Genomic DNA, 15,891 nt, shown 5'->3' on the forward strand with positions numbered 1-15,891 from the left:
CTAAGATCAAGTGTAGTATCTGTTCTTATCAGTCTTGTCGGTGGTTCGGGCACCGCCGATGTGTGACTGGTGGGGATGGGTGCTACATGGAGGGGGCAGGTGTACCAGGGCATTTCGGGGCTGGTTTCTACGGAAATCAGCTCAACGGCTACCCTGATGGGACCTGTTCCCTCCAGGTCTCGTCATGAGGCTGGGAGGGTCTAGAGCCTAGGTACTTTTGTGCCTCGGGGTGTGGTCACCCGAAGTGCCAAAATGGGCTCATTGAGTGGAAGCATTGGCACCATATCTCTACTCCAAAGCTCTTTCAATAACCATATCTCTACTCTACTGTCATGCTTTGTGTGATTGTAATTTATTGTATGACTTGTAATGTCGACTGAATGATGAATAAAGCTCTTTCAATACCTTATCTCTACTGGCTATCGCCTCTCTGCCTTTTGGCAGAGAACAAGTATAGTATCTGTTCTTATCAGGTAGTCCACTGGTAGGAATGGAGGAGTAGGGGTGCTTTGTTTCCTTCAGGTCTCACCATGAGGTTTGGGGGTGTAGAGCTGAGGTACATTTGTGCCTCAGGGAGTGGTGACCCTGAGGTGCCTAAACTCACTGGATGGATTCCACATTGAGTGGAAGCATTGCACCATTAACTCCTTGTGGCACTCACCCTTGGTATCTCGGCCTTCTGGCTAGGATCAGGGAAATTTTTATAGATCCGGCTGGATGACCAGGCAGCATATATGCACTCATCCACTTATTTTTTTTGTTTTTGTTTGTCACTGTGCCACTTTTACATGTTTGTTTTGTACACAGGATTTGTCAGGATGCGGTAGCCCTTCTGGGTGTCCCTCCTGGCGGTCTAGGGGAGGTGTGTGTGGCCATTAGGTTCCGCACCTCCCTTCAAAAACCCTGGGTACTCCTGCATGGGAAGGGTACCGACCATTAACGCCAAGGGGGATGCCGGGAGCATTTGTGGTCCCTTAGTAGCTTCGGCGAAAAGGGACATTGAACCTGGAACATAGCAGGTCCAGAGGTGAAGGGTAAGGTTTGTTTGGGGGCCTACCTCCTGTCGGAGAAGGGCTCGCATCCTTTGTGCCCTTTTTTATTTTTTATTTTTTTTAAGTGTAACACGTTTGCACTTTTTCTTGTACTTAGGTGATTCGATAACAAGAAAAAAAACAAAAAAAACAAACAAACAAAAAAACACATCTCTACACCTTGTGGCACTCACCTCTTGATTCCTGGCCTTCTGGCTAGGATCACAGACATTTTTATAGATCTGGCCGGATGTCTGGGCAGTAAACCTGGGAGAAGGGCTTGTGATAGACCACATCCTTTGTGCACGTTTTGTAGTGTGACACATTTGCACCTTTTTCATCGTCTTTTTCTTCCGCTACTCCCACTACAAAATAACGGTGCCCGTTGGACCCCATTATAGTGAATGGGATCCATCGGGACCAGTTATTGCCGTTGTGCCCCGTCCCGATAACTGTCGTTAAAGGCTGGGAAAAGAAAAAAAGGCTAATGGACGTTTAAGGGCGGGGCACAACAACAGTGTGAAAGTAGCCTAAGATAGGGATTGGCATAAGGCTATCCTTCACACAACAGGGATAGGCATAAGGCTATCCTTCATATAAGATAGGGGAAGGCATACGGCTATCCTTCACATAACAGGGATAGGCATAAGGCTATCCTTCACACAACAGGGATAGGCATAAGGCTATCCTTCATATAAGATAGGGGAAGGCATACGGCTATCCTTCACATAACAGGGATAGGCATACGGCTATCCTTCACATAACAGGGATAGGCATAAGGCTATTCTTCACATAACAGGGATAGGTATAAGGCTATCCTTCATATAAGATAGGGGAAGGCATAAGAATGCTAGCATTGTTTTTGAGTGTGTTGGGGTCAGACGGCAGCTGAAAAGGACCTTAATGTTTGTCTTTGCTATCAGACCCTCATCATCGGTTTACACCACTGTCCCTGGAACCCAATGTAAAGATATCAAATATGTCAAATCTGGTCTGAAGTTTTTGCAGTTTACATCTGTGTTGGGGATCTTCATCCCTATTTGGCATAAAGGAAACAAAGCGAATGACCTTGTTCACTGTATAAAGCGCATTTTCTAGACGGTCACGGCTTTTCTTCGACGTTGCTCTGTTTTTTTTTTTTTTTTTCCTCTCCGCTCTCGAAAACAATGTTTTTAGTTAAAAAACTGAAGTAAATAGACCAGGATAATGAGTTTCCTGCAGGAAGTGGCCATAATCAGGGGAATGGGGCAGCGGTGGTTCATAGAGCCGACTTATACAATTTGACAGATTTATTCCCTGGAAGTGACTAAGTGATGCTTGTGTGAGTCATGTTTGCTCGAGATTCTTATCATAAAAGTGGATACATGGCCGTGTCGGTAGCGGCAAAGACAAAGCGTGTTTTGCACGGAAGTAATCATAGTGAGTTTAATCTGTGGAAAACAATGCCGTATACTATTTCAGAAGAGGGTCGACATTCGGGATGTTGATGTTGTTGTAGTTACTTAGGATTGACCAATATTAGTGAGAAAATAGTGTTGGTAGCCCCCTTAAAGGGGTATTCCGAAATTACTACTGTACAGGGGCTGTAAAGTTAGTGTAGTTCATAATATAGTTTCTGTACCTGTGTTTGTTTGGCTGGTCTTGCATTTCTTCTATGATCTTTGCCTGGATGTTTATTTTTGGCAGCATGCAAAATGAGGGTTGTCCGAGGCTTTTTTTCCCAGGTTGTAGTGCAGAGGTGTTTAGAGGGAGCATGGCAGTGCTTCAATGGGTGGAGCAAACGCTGGGTGGGAGATCATTCTCCACAGGGCTGCAGAAAATTGTAGTTTCATGCACAGCACGCATGAAGGAAGTATGCTGGGAGTTGAAGTTTTGCAATATCTGAAGGGCCACAGTTTGAGACCACTGTTGTAGATGAACCTCACTGATCTAGCCATGAAAACCATGTTTGTCTTGGGGTGTAACAGATGATCCCTTGATGAGTAATTCTGGGAGAATAAACCATTATTGCTATTAGGTACCTGTCAGCATCCTGTATCCTGCGCCACGAGAAACCAGCGTTCCTGTTGAAGCTATCTCTGTATCCATTTGCTTGGCCGGTGGCTGCGAACACATATTCTATATATGCTCACCATTGTTGTGTATGTGGATACACAACTACCTCAGGTGAGCAGTTATAATATCCGTTACGATATCATACAGGTCTCTCTTTTATTACACCACGGAGCGCTGTGCGTTTCCTCTTTCTAGATGAGTAAGGTCTCTCTTCTATTTGGTACAGTTCTAGTGATCAGATATTATTGTGATCATTAAATGGGCACTGTCATGAAATCAAAAAATTGATATGTTGTAGTACTTAAGTACTACAACATACCTCTAATATACTTTAATAAAAAAAAAGTGATTTTAAAACAGTTTAAAATCACTTTTAAATTCGGCCACTAGGGGTCGCCCTCCTAGTGGCCGAATGCATTCGGCAGTGACGTCACTAATGAATTCCGACTCGTTGAAGCCTGGCAACGAGTCGGAATTCATTCACTGCGGTGCTCGCTCCCGCATGTCAATCAGACAGGCGGGAGCGAGCGATTTGAAGGAAGAGGGCGCGCGCAGGCTCCCTGGCCTCGCACGCCGGCCCCGGCTCCCGGCGACAGGTAAACTTACTGTTCTCAATGCTTATGCTTTTGAAGGGGGAGAGGAGGGGAGGGGGGGTAGTGGGTTTAGCGGCACAGCGAGGCCAGGGGGGTTGCGGGCTGCGCGGCGGGAGCGGGATGTGCGGCCATCACTGTGTTCACCTATACAGTATGCCTCCAGTTGTTTCCCCACTACAACTCCCAGCATGCTCTGACAGCCAATAGATGTCAGGGCAAGCTGGGAGTTGCAGTGGGGAAACAGCTGGAGGCGCCCTGTATAGGTGAACTACGGGCGGAAGTGTCGGCCCCAGCAGGCATCAGTGACGTGGTGCCTGCTGGGGAAGTCTGCCTGGTAGTGAGCACACTACCAGGCAGACAAAAAGGCATTTTTAATATGTAAAAAAAAATAAAAAAATTAAAGGCAGGGGGGGGATTAGGGATAGATGGGTAATAGGCAGGGACAGAAAAAAGAAAAAAGTGATGGTGGGAGCTACCCTTTAAAGGAAAACTGTCAGAATAGTCACCCGCACAAACCAGTGGTACTGCCTGGTAGTGCGGGTGATGCTGAGAAAATCGATGCTTACAATGCCTGGATCCTTTGCTCCATTCGTCAGATATCTCCTTCTTTCTGAATATGCAAATTAGCAGTAAGTGGCACGGGCGGGGTTTACGATTCAGCCTTCAGCACTGTGACATCAGCGCTATTTCTTTGGCTCTTGGCCCGGCTAATCATTATTCACTCCCTCCCTCCGCCTCTCCCCCTCCGCCCCGCTCTGTAATCGCGTTTACTGCGCATGTGCAGACTCCTGGGTACACCTGGAAGCAGCCTCATTATGAAGCCTTTTATGAAGCCGCGCTGAGGCTGCTTCCGGGTGTAGCCAGGAGGCTGCACATGCGCAGTTAATGCAATTACAGAGCGGGGCGGAGGGAGGCAGTGAATAATGATTAGCCGGGCCGAGAGCCGAAGAAACAGCGATGACGTCAGTGCCCGAAGGCTGAATCGGAACCCCGCCCGTGCCACTTACTGCTAATTTGCATATTCAGAAAGAATGAGATATCCGACAAACAGAGCAACGGATCCAGGCATTGTAAGCATCGTTTTTCTCAGCGTCACCTGCACTACCAGGTAGTACCACTGGTTTATGCTAGGTAACTATTTTGAGAGTTTTCCTTTTAAAGGGGTACTCTACTGCCCCAGCGTTCGGAGCATTTTGTTCCGAACGCTGGGTTCGGGCTGCGGGTGTCGTAACATCATGGCCACACCCCTCGGGATGTCATGGCAAGCCCCCTCAATGCAAGTCTATGGGAGGGAGCGTGGCAGTCGCCACGCCCCCTCCCATAGACTTGCATTGAGGGGGCATGCCATGATGCCACGAGGGCGTGGCTGTGATATCATGACCCCCGTAGCCCGCTCCCAGTGTTCGGAACAAAATGTTTTTTTATTTATTTACATAGCGTCTACAGATTCCGCAGCGCTTACAATATGGAGTACCCCTTTTAAAAGGTTAATTTATTTTATTCGCCCCGCACATGAAGCGTGAATGACATTCTTCTGGGAAGACTCGTGGACAAATAGTGGAACTGAAACAGGAACAATGCGGTCACTCCTACGTGGGAAAGTGATCATTGGGTAATACTGGGCGACATTCACTCTTCCAGCGTTATGCTTATTTACTTGGTCTCGGAGTCTTCACGGGGATGTACACATGACCTGTATACGAAGACTATGATGACCTCTCCTGTAACCTCCACATTCTGTTTTAAAGGGGTTTTGGATTTTATATAAATCGTATGAAAATGTAAAGTAACATTTCTAAGACTGTTGTCTTTCTCTAAGCTGAGAAGTGGATTCGGTTGTAAGCTGCGCAAATCGTTCTGGTGGTTTGTTACAATGTTGCAGTATCTGGAGTCTCCAGGACGGGGTTCAGTGTTGTCCATTTATGATCTGAGCAGGAACCGCTATGTATGGGTTTGCTGCCTCGTTACGATCATTTTATGCGGGAGAAACTTCACCAATACATGATCCTCCCACTCTGGACATTTCCTGACATGGACAGAGGTGTCAGCAGAGAGCACTGTGGTCAGACAGAAAATAAATTCAAAAAGAAAAGAACTTCCTCTGGAGCATACAGCAGCTGATAAGTACTGGAAGGATTAAGATTTTTAAATAGAAGTAATTTACAAATCTCTTTAACTTTCTGGCACCAGTTGATGTAAAAAATGTTTTTTTTTCCAGTGGAGTACCCCTTTAAGGCTAGGTTCACATTGCCGTTCGCATCTAACCAGTTAAGGGTCCGATTGGCTCTTTTTTTTTATCGATTGGATGCTAATGGCTACTACTGGGTCCCGACAGACCCCAATCACTTGCATGGGATCCGTCGGTGATCCGGTAATTGTACAGGAATTTAGCGGAGAAAAAAAATAGTGCTTGCACTTTTTTTTTTTTTCTCCACTAAACTCCCGTCCTTCTGGCCAGATTGCCGATGGCACTCCGAATAGCGGAATGCGACGGCAACGTGAACGAGGCCTAGTGTCGGCTGAACGTATACGGCGAGGAAAGTCATACACTGGGTCCCATGGACCTATCCAGCGCCTATGTTGTGTGGATCCTGCTGAACACTTCTTAAAGGGGTATTCCAGGAAAATACTTTTTTTTTTTTTTATATATCACCTGGCTCCAGAAAGTTAAACAGATTTGCAAATTATTTCTATTCAAAAATCTTAAACCTTCCAGTACTTATCAGCTGCTGAACTTGAGTTGTTTTCTGTCTGGCAACAGTGCTCTCTGCTGACATCTCTGTTTGTCTCAGGAACTGCACAGAGTAGAAGAGGTTTGCTATGGGGATTTTCTTCTAAACTGGGCGGTTCCCGAGACATGTGTCATGAGAGAGCACTGAGAGACAGAAAAGAACAACTCAACTTCAGCAGCTCATAAGTTCTGAAAGGATTAAGATTTTTTAATAGACGTACGGTAATTTACAAATCTGTTTCTTTCTGGAGCCAGTTGATAGATATATATATATATATATATATATATATATATATATATATATATATATATATAAGCAAATACGATGCAGCACTCCACAAGTAGCAAAGAAGGTGGTTTTATTCCATCATGTGCATAGACAACGTTTCACCAGTCTCACACTGGCTTTTTCAAGTGAGACTGGTGAAACGTTGTCTATGCACATGATGGAATAAAACCACCTTCTTTGCTACTTGTGGAGTGCTGCATCGTATTTGCTTATCTGGATTAAGGAACCGGAAGGACCCAGGTTCCAGACATGCGGGCACCCCGAATCTCTTTTTTACCCTGTATTTTGGTTGTGCCGTTTTTATTTGCATTATATATATATATAATATAATATAAAAAAAAATTTTCCTGGATAACCCCTTTATGCGGACCCAGCTTTACCTTATCTCTCAATCTATACAGTGGTGGAGAGGAGTCGTTACAGTGTAACAGAGAAGGTATTTGTGGTTTTACACATGGTCTGTGCTGAGGAGAGTGTGACACAAAGCAGAGCGGGGTCTGTGGTATAACACAAAGCTATAGGGCTTCACAGTGATACATCCAGGCGTGTGAAGAATGACCACTACTCATATGTCTGTGCAACATCACACAGCATTCCGGGGCCTTGTGCGAAGCCTTTGGTGTTACACGTCATCGTGTCTTTTGATGTTCTCTATTATTTAGTCACTACAGGACTCCTCTGTGAGGCATACTCAATCATGGCTGCCAGAAAAGTATGCTGCTTCCTTGTGGGAACGCTCTTCCCCCCCCCCCCCCCCCCCCCCCGCTCAAACATGTATTGGTTTTCTCAAGGACCTCTGCTTGCTGTCATTGTGGTCACATGACCAGGACCATCCAATTTATGGTTTTGTGGTGAGTCGCAGGGCGTGAAGGTGAGGTGTATGGGGCAGGTGTTATTAACCCCTAAATGTTCGTGACGCAAGGGTGTGGTGTTCCCGGTAACCACTGGAAGGTAGCACCGCTATCCCTAGGTCAGGGAGGGTAATAATAGTCCAAGGCCAGGTTAAGGGTTAACGGAAGCTTTACTGAGGTAGACAGATGGAAATAGTCATTACAGCTAGGCCAGAATCCCAGAGAGGTGGCCAACAACACAGAAGGACCTCACAGCTTGCTGGGACTTGTAGTGACTTTGACAGACTTTAGGACAGCCACTCTGACTATAATAGACTTGACTGGACTGTAGGTAGTGACAGCAGACAGAGATGACTTGACTTACTGGCATGTGGCTGTAGGTTAAGCTTGAGGCCTCCAGATGTGCTGGACACTGGGTCTGAGACGTCTGGACTTTATTGTATCTCAGCAGAAAGAGTAATGAGAAAAGAGGCAGAATGTAATGGCTCCCCCTCTTATAAAGGGGGGGCTGAGCCAGAAGCCCATAGGTCAAGCTGCAGGTCACCTGGTTAGCTGGTGCTCTCTGGGTAACAAACGCATCAGGTGAACACATAATCATGTGACTAACTCAAAGGTCCTTTATAAAAACACACACCTAACACTATACATAATATATATTACTATGGGGGAGACACTGCAGGAGGGACCCTAGGACACAGAGGGACTCAACCTAAGTACTGTATGGGACTATATCCTATACTATATCCTATACTGGAACATCAAAGTTTCCACTCAATGGGGGAGATTTATCAAAACCTGTGAAGAGGAAAAGTTTCCCAGTTGCTCATAGCAACCAATCAGATCGCTTCTTTCATTTTTAAATGAAATGAAAGAGATTGGATTGGTTGCCATGGGCAACTGGTCAATTTTTCCTTTGCACTGCTATTGATAAATCTCCCCTAATGACCGCAAGCAAAGACCGCAGGGGACTGCTTCAAAGTTCAGTAAAATCTATGGAGACAGCGCATGTCCACGCGATCCTACCACTGATGATTTCGGCGGCACCCGCTGTTGGACTGGCCCCTGTTATTTTACTTCTAAGCTGAGATATAAGCGCCTAAAGTTTCCAGCCCCAAGCCTGAGGCTGCACTACTGAGGGAGTCTGCTGGCATGTCCTCTTCTGGTTTCTGTCATGTGATGTGTTGTCATGGAGAAGGGCGTGGATGCAAATCATCCCATACAGTGTCTTCTAAACAGCGTGCCTCCAGCTGTTGCAAAACTACAACTCCCAGCATGCCCAGACAGCTCCTCCTGCAAAACTACAACTCCCAGCATGCCCAGACAGTTGCAAAACTACAACTCCCAGCATGCCCAGACAACTCCTCCTGCAAAACTACAACTCCCAGCATGCCCAGACAGCTCCTCCTGCAAAACTACAACTTCAAGCATGCCCAGACAGCTCCTCCTGCAAAACTACAACTCCCAGCATGCCCAGACAGCTCCTCCTGCAAAACTGCAACTCCAAGCATGCCCAGACAGTTGCAAAACTACAACTCCCAGCATGCCCAGACAGCCGAAGGCTGTCTGGGCATGCCGGGAGTTGTAGTTTTGCAACAGCTGAAGGCACACTGCTTAAAAAAACACTATCGCAGGACAGAAACACAAAAAGAAGGTTGCAGTGGGCGGTACTATATATTTGTTAAAATAAGTAAAATTGAGGCTATTTTTGTCCCCCATCAACCATGCAGAGGAGGCCTCACTCCGAATGGGACCCTAATACACTCGCCCTACTTACCTCTGCTGAGCATATAGGGGTAGATTTATCAAAACGGTGCAGTTGCCCATAGCAACCAGTCAGAGCGCTTCTTTAATTTTTTAGAGGACTTTATAAAAATGAAAGAAGCGATCTGATTGGTTGCTATGGACAACTGCGCCGCTCTTCCTTTACATAGGATTTCACAGATCTCCCCCTTAGCCTCTAACTGGGTGACATACAAGATCCACCCAGTTTAAAGGGGTACTCTGCTCCTAGACATCTTATCCCCCTATCCAAAGGAGGGGTCCCAGCGGCTGGACCCCCGCGATCAGATAACTTATCTTATCCTTTTGGATAGGGGAGAAGATGTCTAGTGGTGGAGTACCCCTTTAACTCCTTCCCTACCTCTGCTCTACCTGTAAGTCATGGGTCGGGTGAGAAGAATATGACGCCGGTTCTGCGCTATAATTGGGGGGCACATAGTTAGAGGGGTACTCCAGAAAGTTTATACAGATTTGTAAATTTATTCTATAAAAAAAAAATCTTAACCCTTTAAGTACTTATCAGCTGCTGTATGCTCCAGAGGAAGTTGTGTAGTTCTTTTCTGTCTGACCACAGTGCTCTCTGCTGCCACCTCTGTCCAGGTCAGGAACTGTCCAGAGCATGATAGGTTTGCTAAGGTGGATTTGCTCCTACTCTGGACAGTTCCTGACACGGACAGAGGTGTCAGCAGAGAGCACTGTGGTCAGACAGAAAAATTCAAAAAGAAAAGAACTTCCTGTGGAGCATACAGCAGCTGATAAATACTGGAAGGATTAAGATTTTTAACTTTCTGGCACCAGTTGATTAAAAAAAAAAAAAAAAAAAATGAAAAAACTTTAATGCCACCATGACGAATGGTTATAGACATATTGTGAAGTTCAGCCTCTCTGAGTGACATTTTGAGGCGTGAAGGGCGGCCCAGCTGCTTTATGACATTTTATGGATGAGGAATAATTCATGCCTGCCCTTTTGTCGCTACCATAAACCGTTTGCGAGCACCAGATGCAGAGACTGAAGCTCTTTACCCAGATGCTTCACCTTAACACAAAAAGGTGTTTTTCTGCTTTAAAAAAATAAATAAATCTAGGTGACGTTTTCCCGACCCCGTGTGTGCCGACCCGTATTTGTCTGACACTACAGCTATATAATGATGATAACAGCCATTTGTAGTCGGGGCTCTAAGTGTGGACAGGCTGCCTGACTGACTAATAAACAGCAACAATACATAGTAATGCGAACAACTCTAATAGTAATAACGATAATAGAAATGACAATAATATAGAGGACTATTGTGGTGTCCCGGTACCGTATTGCATACCGTACCTTGTATGGTGGTCCCCAAAGTCAGTTACTACATTCAGGTAGGGTCCCCCAGGTGGGACAGCCCCTAGTCGCCTCTTCCTTTTCTAATTTTATTATGTTTATGTGTACATATTCACTAATGTAAGTATTTATTAGAATGCATAGTAGAGTACTTACCTTGTTAGCATTGCAGGATCTTCGGTCATGTGACTGTTAACTCCTCTATGGTATGTTGGAGGTCCTTGGGTCACATGTTACCCATAACCCTTTGTAAAGATGATTGACAGAAGTATTGGACCAATTAGCTCTAGCCCAGCCCCTGCCCATATAAGGGAGCTGTAGCCAATGATCGCTCTCTTTGGTTGCTGCTCTCGTGGATGCCGGACTAGCAGGACGGATCTGCGCAACTTTCAAAGACAAGCTAGGCCAGAAAACCTGCAGCTTCAGCCTAAACTAAACCGTGAGTCCTAAACTAAATCCCCGCTAAAGCTAGCGTGACTACTGGACCGAAACTAAATCCCGTGGAACAGCGCATATCAGTCTACGGACTCTAAAATGCTTAAGGTCCCAACCTTTGTCAATCTCTTAGAGACTTTGCCTGTATAGAGACTGTTCCGGTTATGAAGCTTGCATAAAATCTTCAGTAAAATTCCAACTGTTTTCAGCAAACTCTCCAGTTGTGGACATTCAATTATTCTATACCCCCCTATCGCTCTTGGGAAGGGTGGCGGTAGGACAAGCATTACAGAGGAGCCCTCACCCTGGCGCCACAAATAGAAAGGGTTAACCAGACAGCCTTTAGTCACCGCACAGCTACACTCCATATACCCTACTCCCCCAGGCTGTCACACTATGACTAAGGACGTTGTGTCCAAAATGCGACGGCCATTCCATTGCTGCAGTTTTTACAGAAAATACGGATGAAGCATCACATTTTAAAATTAACTTGGAGGTGGAAGACTTTTACATTGAGCATCAGTGTTTCCCAACCCATGTGCCTCCAGCTGTTACTGAACTACAACTCCCAGCATTCTGCTTTAGACAACCGCCTGTGAGCTAAACCTTAATCTTTCTCCTCCCATGATAGATTATTCCTGAACCGATACATAGTAGCAAATTATCTATCAGGGAAGAAGAAGGATTAGTGTTTAGCTCACAGGTAATTGTCTAGACTAGTGTTTCCCAACCAGGGTGTCTCCAGCTGTTGCAAAACTACAACTCTCAGCATGCCCAGACAGCCTTCGGCTGTCTGGACATGCTGGGAGTTGTAGTTTTGCAACAGCCAGAGGCCCTCTGCTTGGAAAACGCTGCACTTGGGTAACAGCCAAGATGACTACTATTGCAATGGGTTAACCACCCAGCTTTTCAAGCCCCCTGAACAGTTTATTTCTGCGTATTGTTTCATACGCAAGTAGGAAAGATGGAGGTCTGCAAATAATGTCTCAACTAGAGATGAGCGAACTTACAGTAAATTCGATTCGTCACAAACTTCTCGGCTCGGCAGTTGATGACTTATTCTGCGTAAATTAGTTCAGGCTTCAGGTGCTCCGGTGGGCTGGAAAAGGTGGATACAGTCCTAGGAAAGAGTCTCCTAGGACTGTATCCACCTTTTCCAGTCCACCGGAGCACCTGAAGGCTGAACTAATTTATGCTGGAAAAGTCATCAACTGCCGAGCCGAGAAGTTCGTGACGAATCGAATTTACTGTAAGTTCGCTCATCTCTAGTCTCAACCTCAGCAGGGGCTGCAATTTTGACCAAAATTGATGTCACCAACCCTAGGTCTGTGTTTCCCAACCAGAATGCTTCCAGCTGTTGCAAAACTACAACTCCCAGCATGCCCAGATAGCCATTGGCTGCCCAGGCTTGCTGGGAGTTGTAGTCTTGCAACAGCTGGAGGCACCCTGGTTGGAAAACACTGCCTTGGTGCTTGCACTTTTCCTTCTCCCGAAGAGACACGTATGTAACAAAACACTGAGATGAAACGATCAGGGTGCTTGAAAAGCTGGGTGGTGGACCCATTGCAATAGTAGTCATCTTGGTTGTTACCCTAGTGCAGTGTTTTTGCAACCAGGGTGCCTCCAGCTGTTGCAAAACTTCAACTCCCAGCATGCCCGGACAGCCAAAGGCTGTCCGGGTATGCTGGGAGTTGTAGTTTTGCAACAGCTGGAGGCACCCTGGTTGGAAAACACTGCCCTAGTGCTTGCGCTTTTCCTTCTGGAGGAGACCCGTTACTCACTCGGACCCAACATTCCCAGAAACAGCTGATTAGAATGTTAACAATGTGACAGATGGACTTTCCCGGGAACGTTGCAATTGTCTAGGAAAATGTAAAAAATTGCGTGTTTATAAAAACCAGGGATGTTAAATTTGTGTTGCAATAATTCCCATTGCACGCGCCCTTTCCTGTAAGCTCCTGACACACACGATGCCGGTATTGTAACGTAAAACGTCTCGGCCATAAAAGGCGAAATACAAATGGTGCCATATAAATAGGAGGATGAGGTGAGGACAGCCAGTTGTCACTATTCAGCCTGTGGTTTACAGGGCGGCACTCATGTCAGTCCTCACAGGTTTATAGCTGTTGACTGAAAGCTGTAAATGCAGGATTCCAGTAAAAGGCCGTGCCGGGAATTCAAATCAATATCCCGATCACATGTAATATCCTGAACAGTCAGTAGGTGGCGGAAGTTGTGCTGTGGAAATAGTCAGCAACATCTGTCTGACGGCGCAAAAATCATGTTTTTACTGGATTGAATTATAACCTAGACGTGTGGTTAAATAGGAATTATTGCTGCAACTCATCTTACATCAAAGGTTCAGGACATTCCTAAGTTACACAAGGAAGGAAAAACACTTCTTTAATACTGTAATACTCAATACTATATTATGCTGTAATACTGACACCTATGTACAAAATTATAACAATTATAGTATATGAGAATATATCTACTATAATACTGACCCCCATGTACAAGAATATGACTACTATAACACTGTTCATATGAATAAGAATATAAGTACTATAATACTGCTCCTATATACAAGAATATAACTACTATAATACTGCTCCTATATACAAGAATATAACTACTATAATACTGCTCCTATATACAAGAATATAACTACTATAATACTGCTCCTATATACAAGAATATAACTACTATAATACTGCTCCTATATACAAGAATATAACTACTATAATACTGCTCCTATATACAAGAATATAACTACTATAATACTGCCCCTATATACAAGAATATAACTACTATAATACTGCTCCTATATACAAGAATATAACTACTATAATACTGCTCCTATATACAAGAATATAACTACTATAATACTGCTCCTATATACAAGAATATAACTACTATAATACTGCCTCCTATATACAAGAATATACCTACTATAATACTGCCTCCTATATACAAGAATATAACTACTATAATACTGCTCCTATATACAAGAATATAACTACTATAATACTGCTCCTATATGCAAGAATATAACTACTATAATACTGCTCCTATATACAAGAATATAACTACTATAATACTGCTCCTATATACAAGAATATAACTACTATAATACTGCTCCTATATACAAGAATATAACTACTATAATACTGCTACTATATACAAGAATATAACTGCTATAATACTGCTCCTATATACAAGAATATAACTGCTATAATACTGCTCCTATATACAAGAATATAACTACTAGAATACCGTTCTTAAAGGGGTATTCCAGGAAAAAACTTTTTTTTTCTAATATCAACTGGCTCCAGAAAGTTAAACAGATTTGTAAATGATTTCTATTAAAAAAATAATAACAACTCAACTTCAGCAGCTGATATTTATTTGTTTTCTTTCTGGCAACAGTGCTCTCTGCTGACATCTCTGCTTGTCTCGGGAACTGCACAGAGTAGAAGAGATTTGCTATGGGGATTTACTTCTAAACTGGGCGGTTCCCGAGACAGGTGTCATCAGAGAGCACGTAGACAGAAAAGAACAACTCAACTTCATCAGCTCATAATTACTGAAAGGATTAAGATTTTTTAATAGAAGTAATTTACAAATCTGTTTAACTTTCTGCAGCCAGTTGATATATAAAAGTTTTTTTCCTGGAATACCCCTTTAATGTACAGGAATGCCATATAACTGTCTGAATGTTGAGGTCATGCATTTCCTTGCGTTCTCATTCTAGTTGTCCCTCTTTTTGCAGGAGTTCATGTACCCCCGTAGCGCCCTCACCAGGGACTTGGTGCTCCCGATGCATCAGAGTAACAGGGAAGGTGTGGAGGACATGTCCTTGCTGGCCGACCTGCATGAAGCCGCCATCATGTTGAATCTTCATCAACGTTACAAAGATGACAAAATCTATGTGAGTTTTACTCCTGCGCTCGCTTGTGGTTTTTATTTGAACTTATTTTCACACAGCTGCAGTGTGTTACAGTGTGTCAGCATAGGGAATCCAATAAAAGCTGAACACAATAGTAACCACAGGACTGTTTACTGAATACGGTTATATACCATATATACTCGAGTATACCCCTCGGCTTATACTCGAGTGAACTATCCGCCTGTCAATCCCTTCTCAGTGGTCTTCAACCTGCGGACCTTCAGATGTTGCAAAACTACAACTCCCAGCATGCCCGGACAGCCATCGGCTGTTCCCCCGGGCATGCTGGGAGTTGTAGTTTTGCAACATCTGGAGGTCCGCAGGTTGAAGACCACTGCGGCCTTCGTCATCATCCAGACCCCCCCTTTTAGTTTTCTACTCCCCTCCCCTTGGTGGGAAGGAAGGGTGAGCTGGTCCGGGCCATCTATGCTGCAGTGACGGTCCGGTGGGGAGGGTTAGTCGTTCCGGGCTGTCCATCTTCACCAGGAGGCCCTCTTCTCTTCTCCGGGCCCGACCCCGGACTAGTGACGTTGCCTTGATGACGACGCACAGGAACGTCCCTGCGCATGTGCGTCGTCGTCAAGGCAACGTCACTAGTCCAGGGCCGGCCCGGAGCGGAGAAGAGGGCCTCTCGTTGAAGATGGACAGCCCGGAACGACTAACCCTCCCCACCGAACGGTCCCTGCAGCATAGATGGCCCGGACCAGCTCACCCTTCCTTCCCACCGAGGGGAGGGGAGTAGAAAACTAAAGGGGTTCTGGATGAGGACGAAGGCCACACACAGTGGTCTTCAACCTGCGGACCTCCAGATGTTGCAAAGCTACAACTCCCAGCATGCCCGGACAGACGATGGCTGA

The 15,891-nt window shown here is 45.0% G+C and overlaps 1 protein-coding gene and 1 non-coding gene across 2 annotated transcripts in view; both read left to right on the forward strand.

Annotated features, from left to right (window-relative positions):
* LOC130284930 (unconventional myosin-X-like) overlaps window positions 1-15,891 on the forward strand; it is a gene marked incomplete in the record, with an annotated part of 133,323 nt that overhangs the window by 36,961 nt on the left and 80,471 nt on the right. The window contains 1 exon segment of the mRNA XM_056535898.1: window positions 14,858-15,016. Within this exon segment, the coding sequence (XP_056391873.1) occupies window positions 14,858-15,016 (159 nt within the window).
* Window positions 422-605, forward strand: LOC130290103 (U2 spliceosomal RNA). The gene has a single exon (XR_008847509.1). It is a non-coding gene; the product is annotated as a U2 spliceosomal RNA (small nuclear RNA).

The sequence above is a fragment of the Hyla sarda genome, chromosome 8 (genome assembly GCF_029499605.1).
Source record: "Hyla sarda isolate aHylSar1 chromosome 8, aHylSar1.hap1, whole genome shotgun sequence".
Taxonomy (NCBI): Eukaryota; Metazoa; Chordata; class Amphibia; order Anura; family Hylidae; genus Hyla; species Hyla sarda.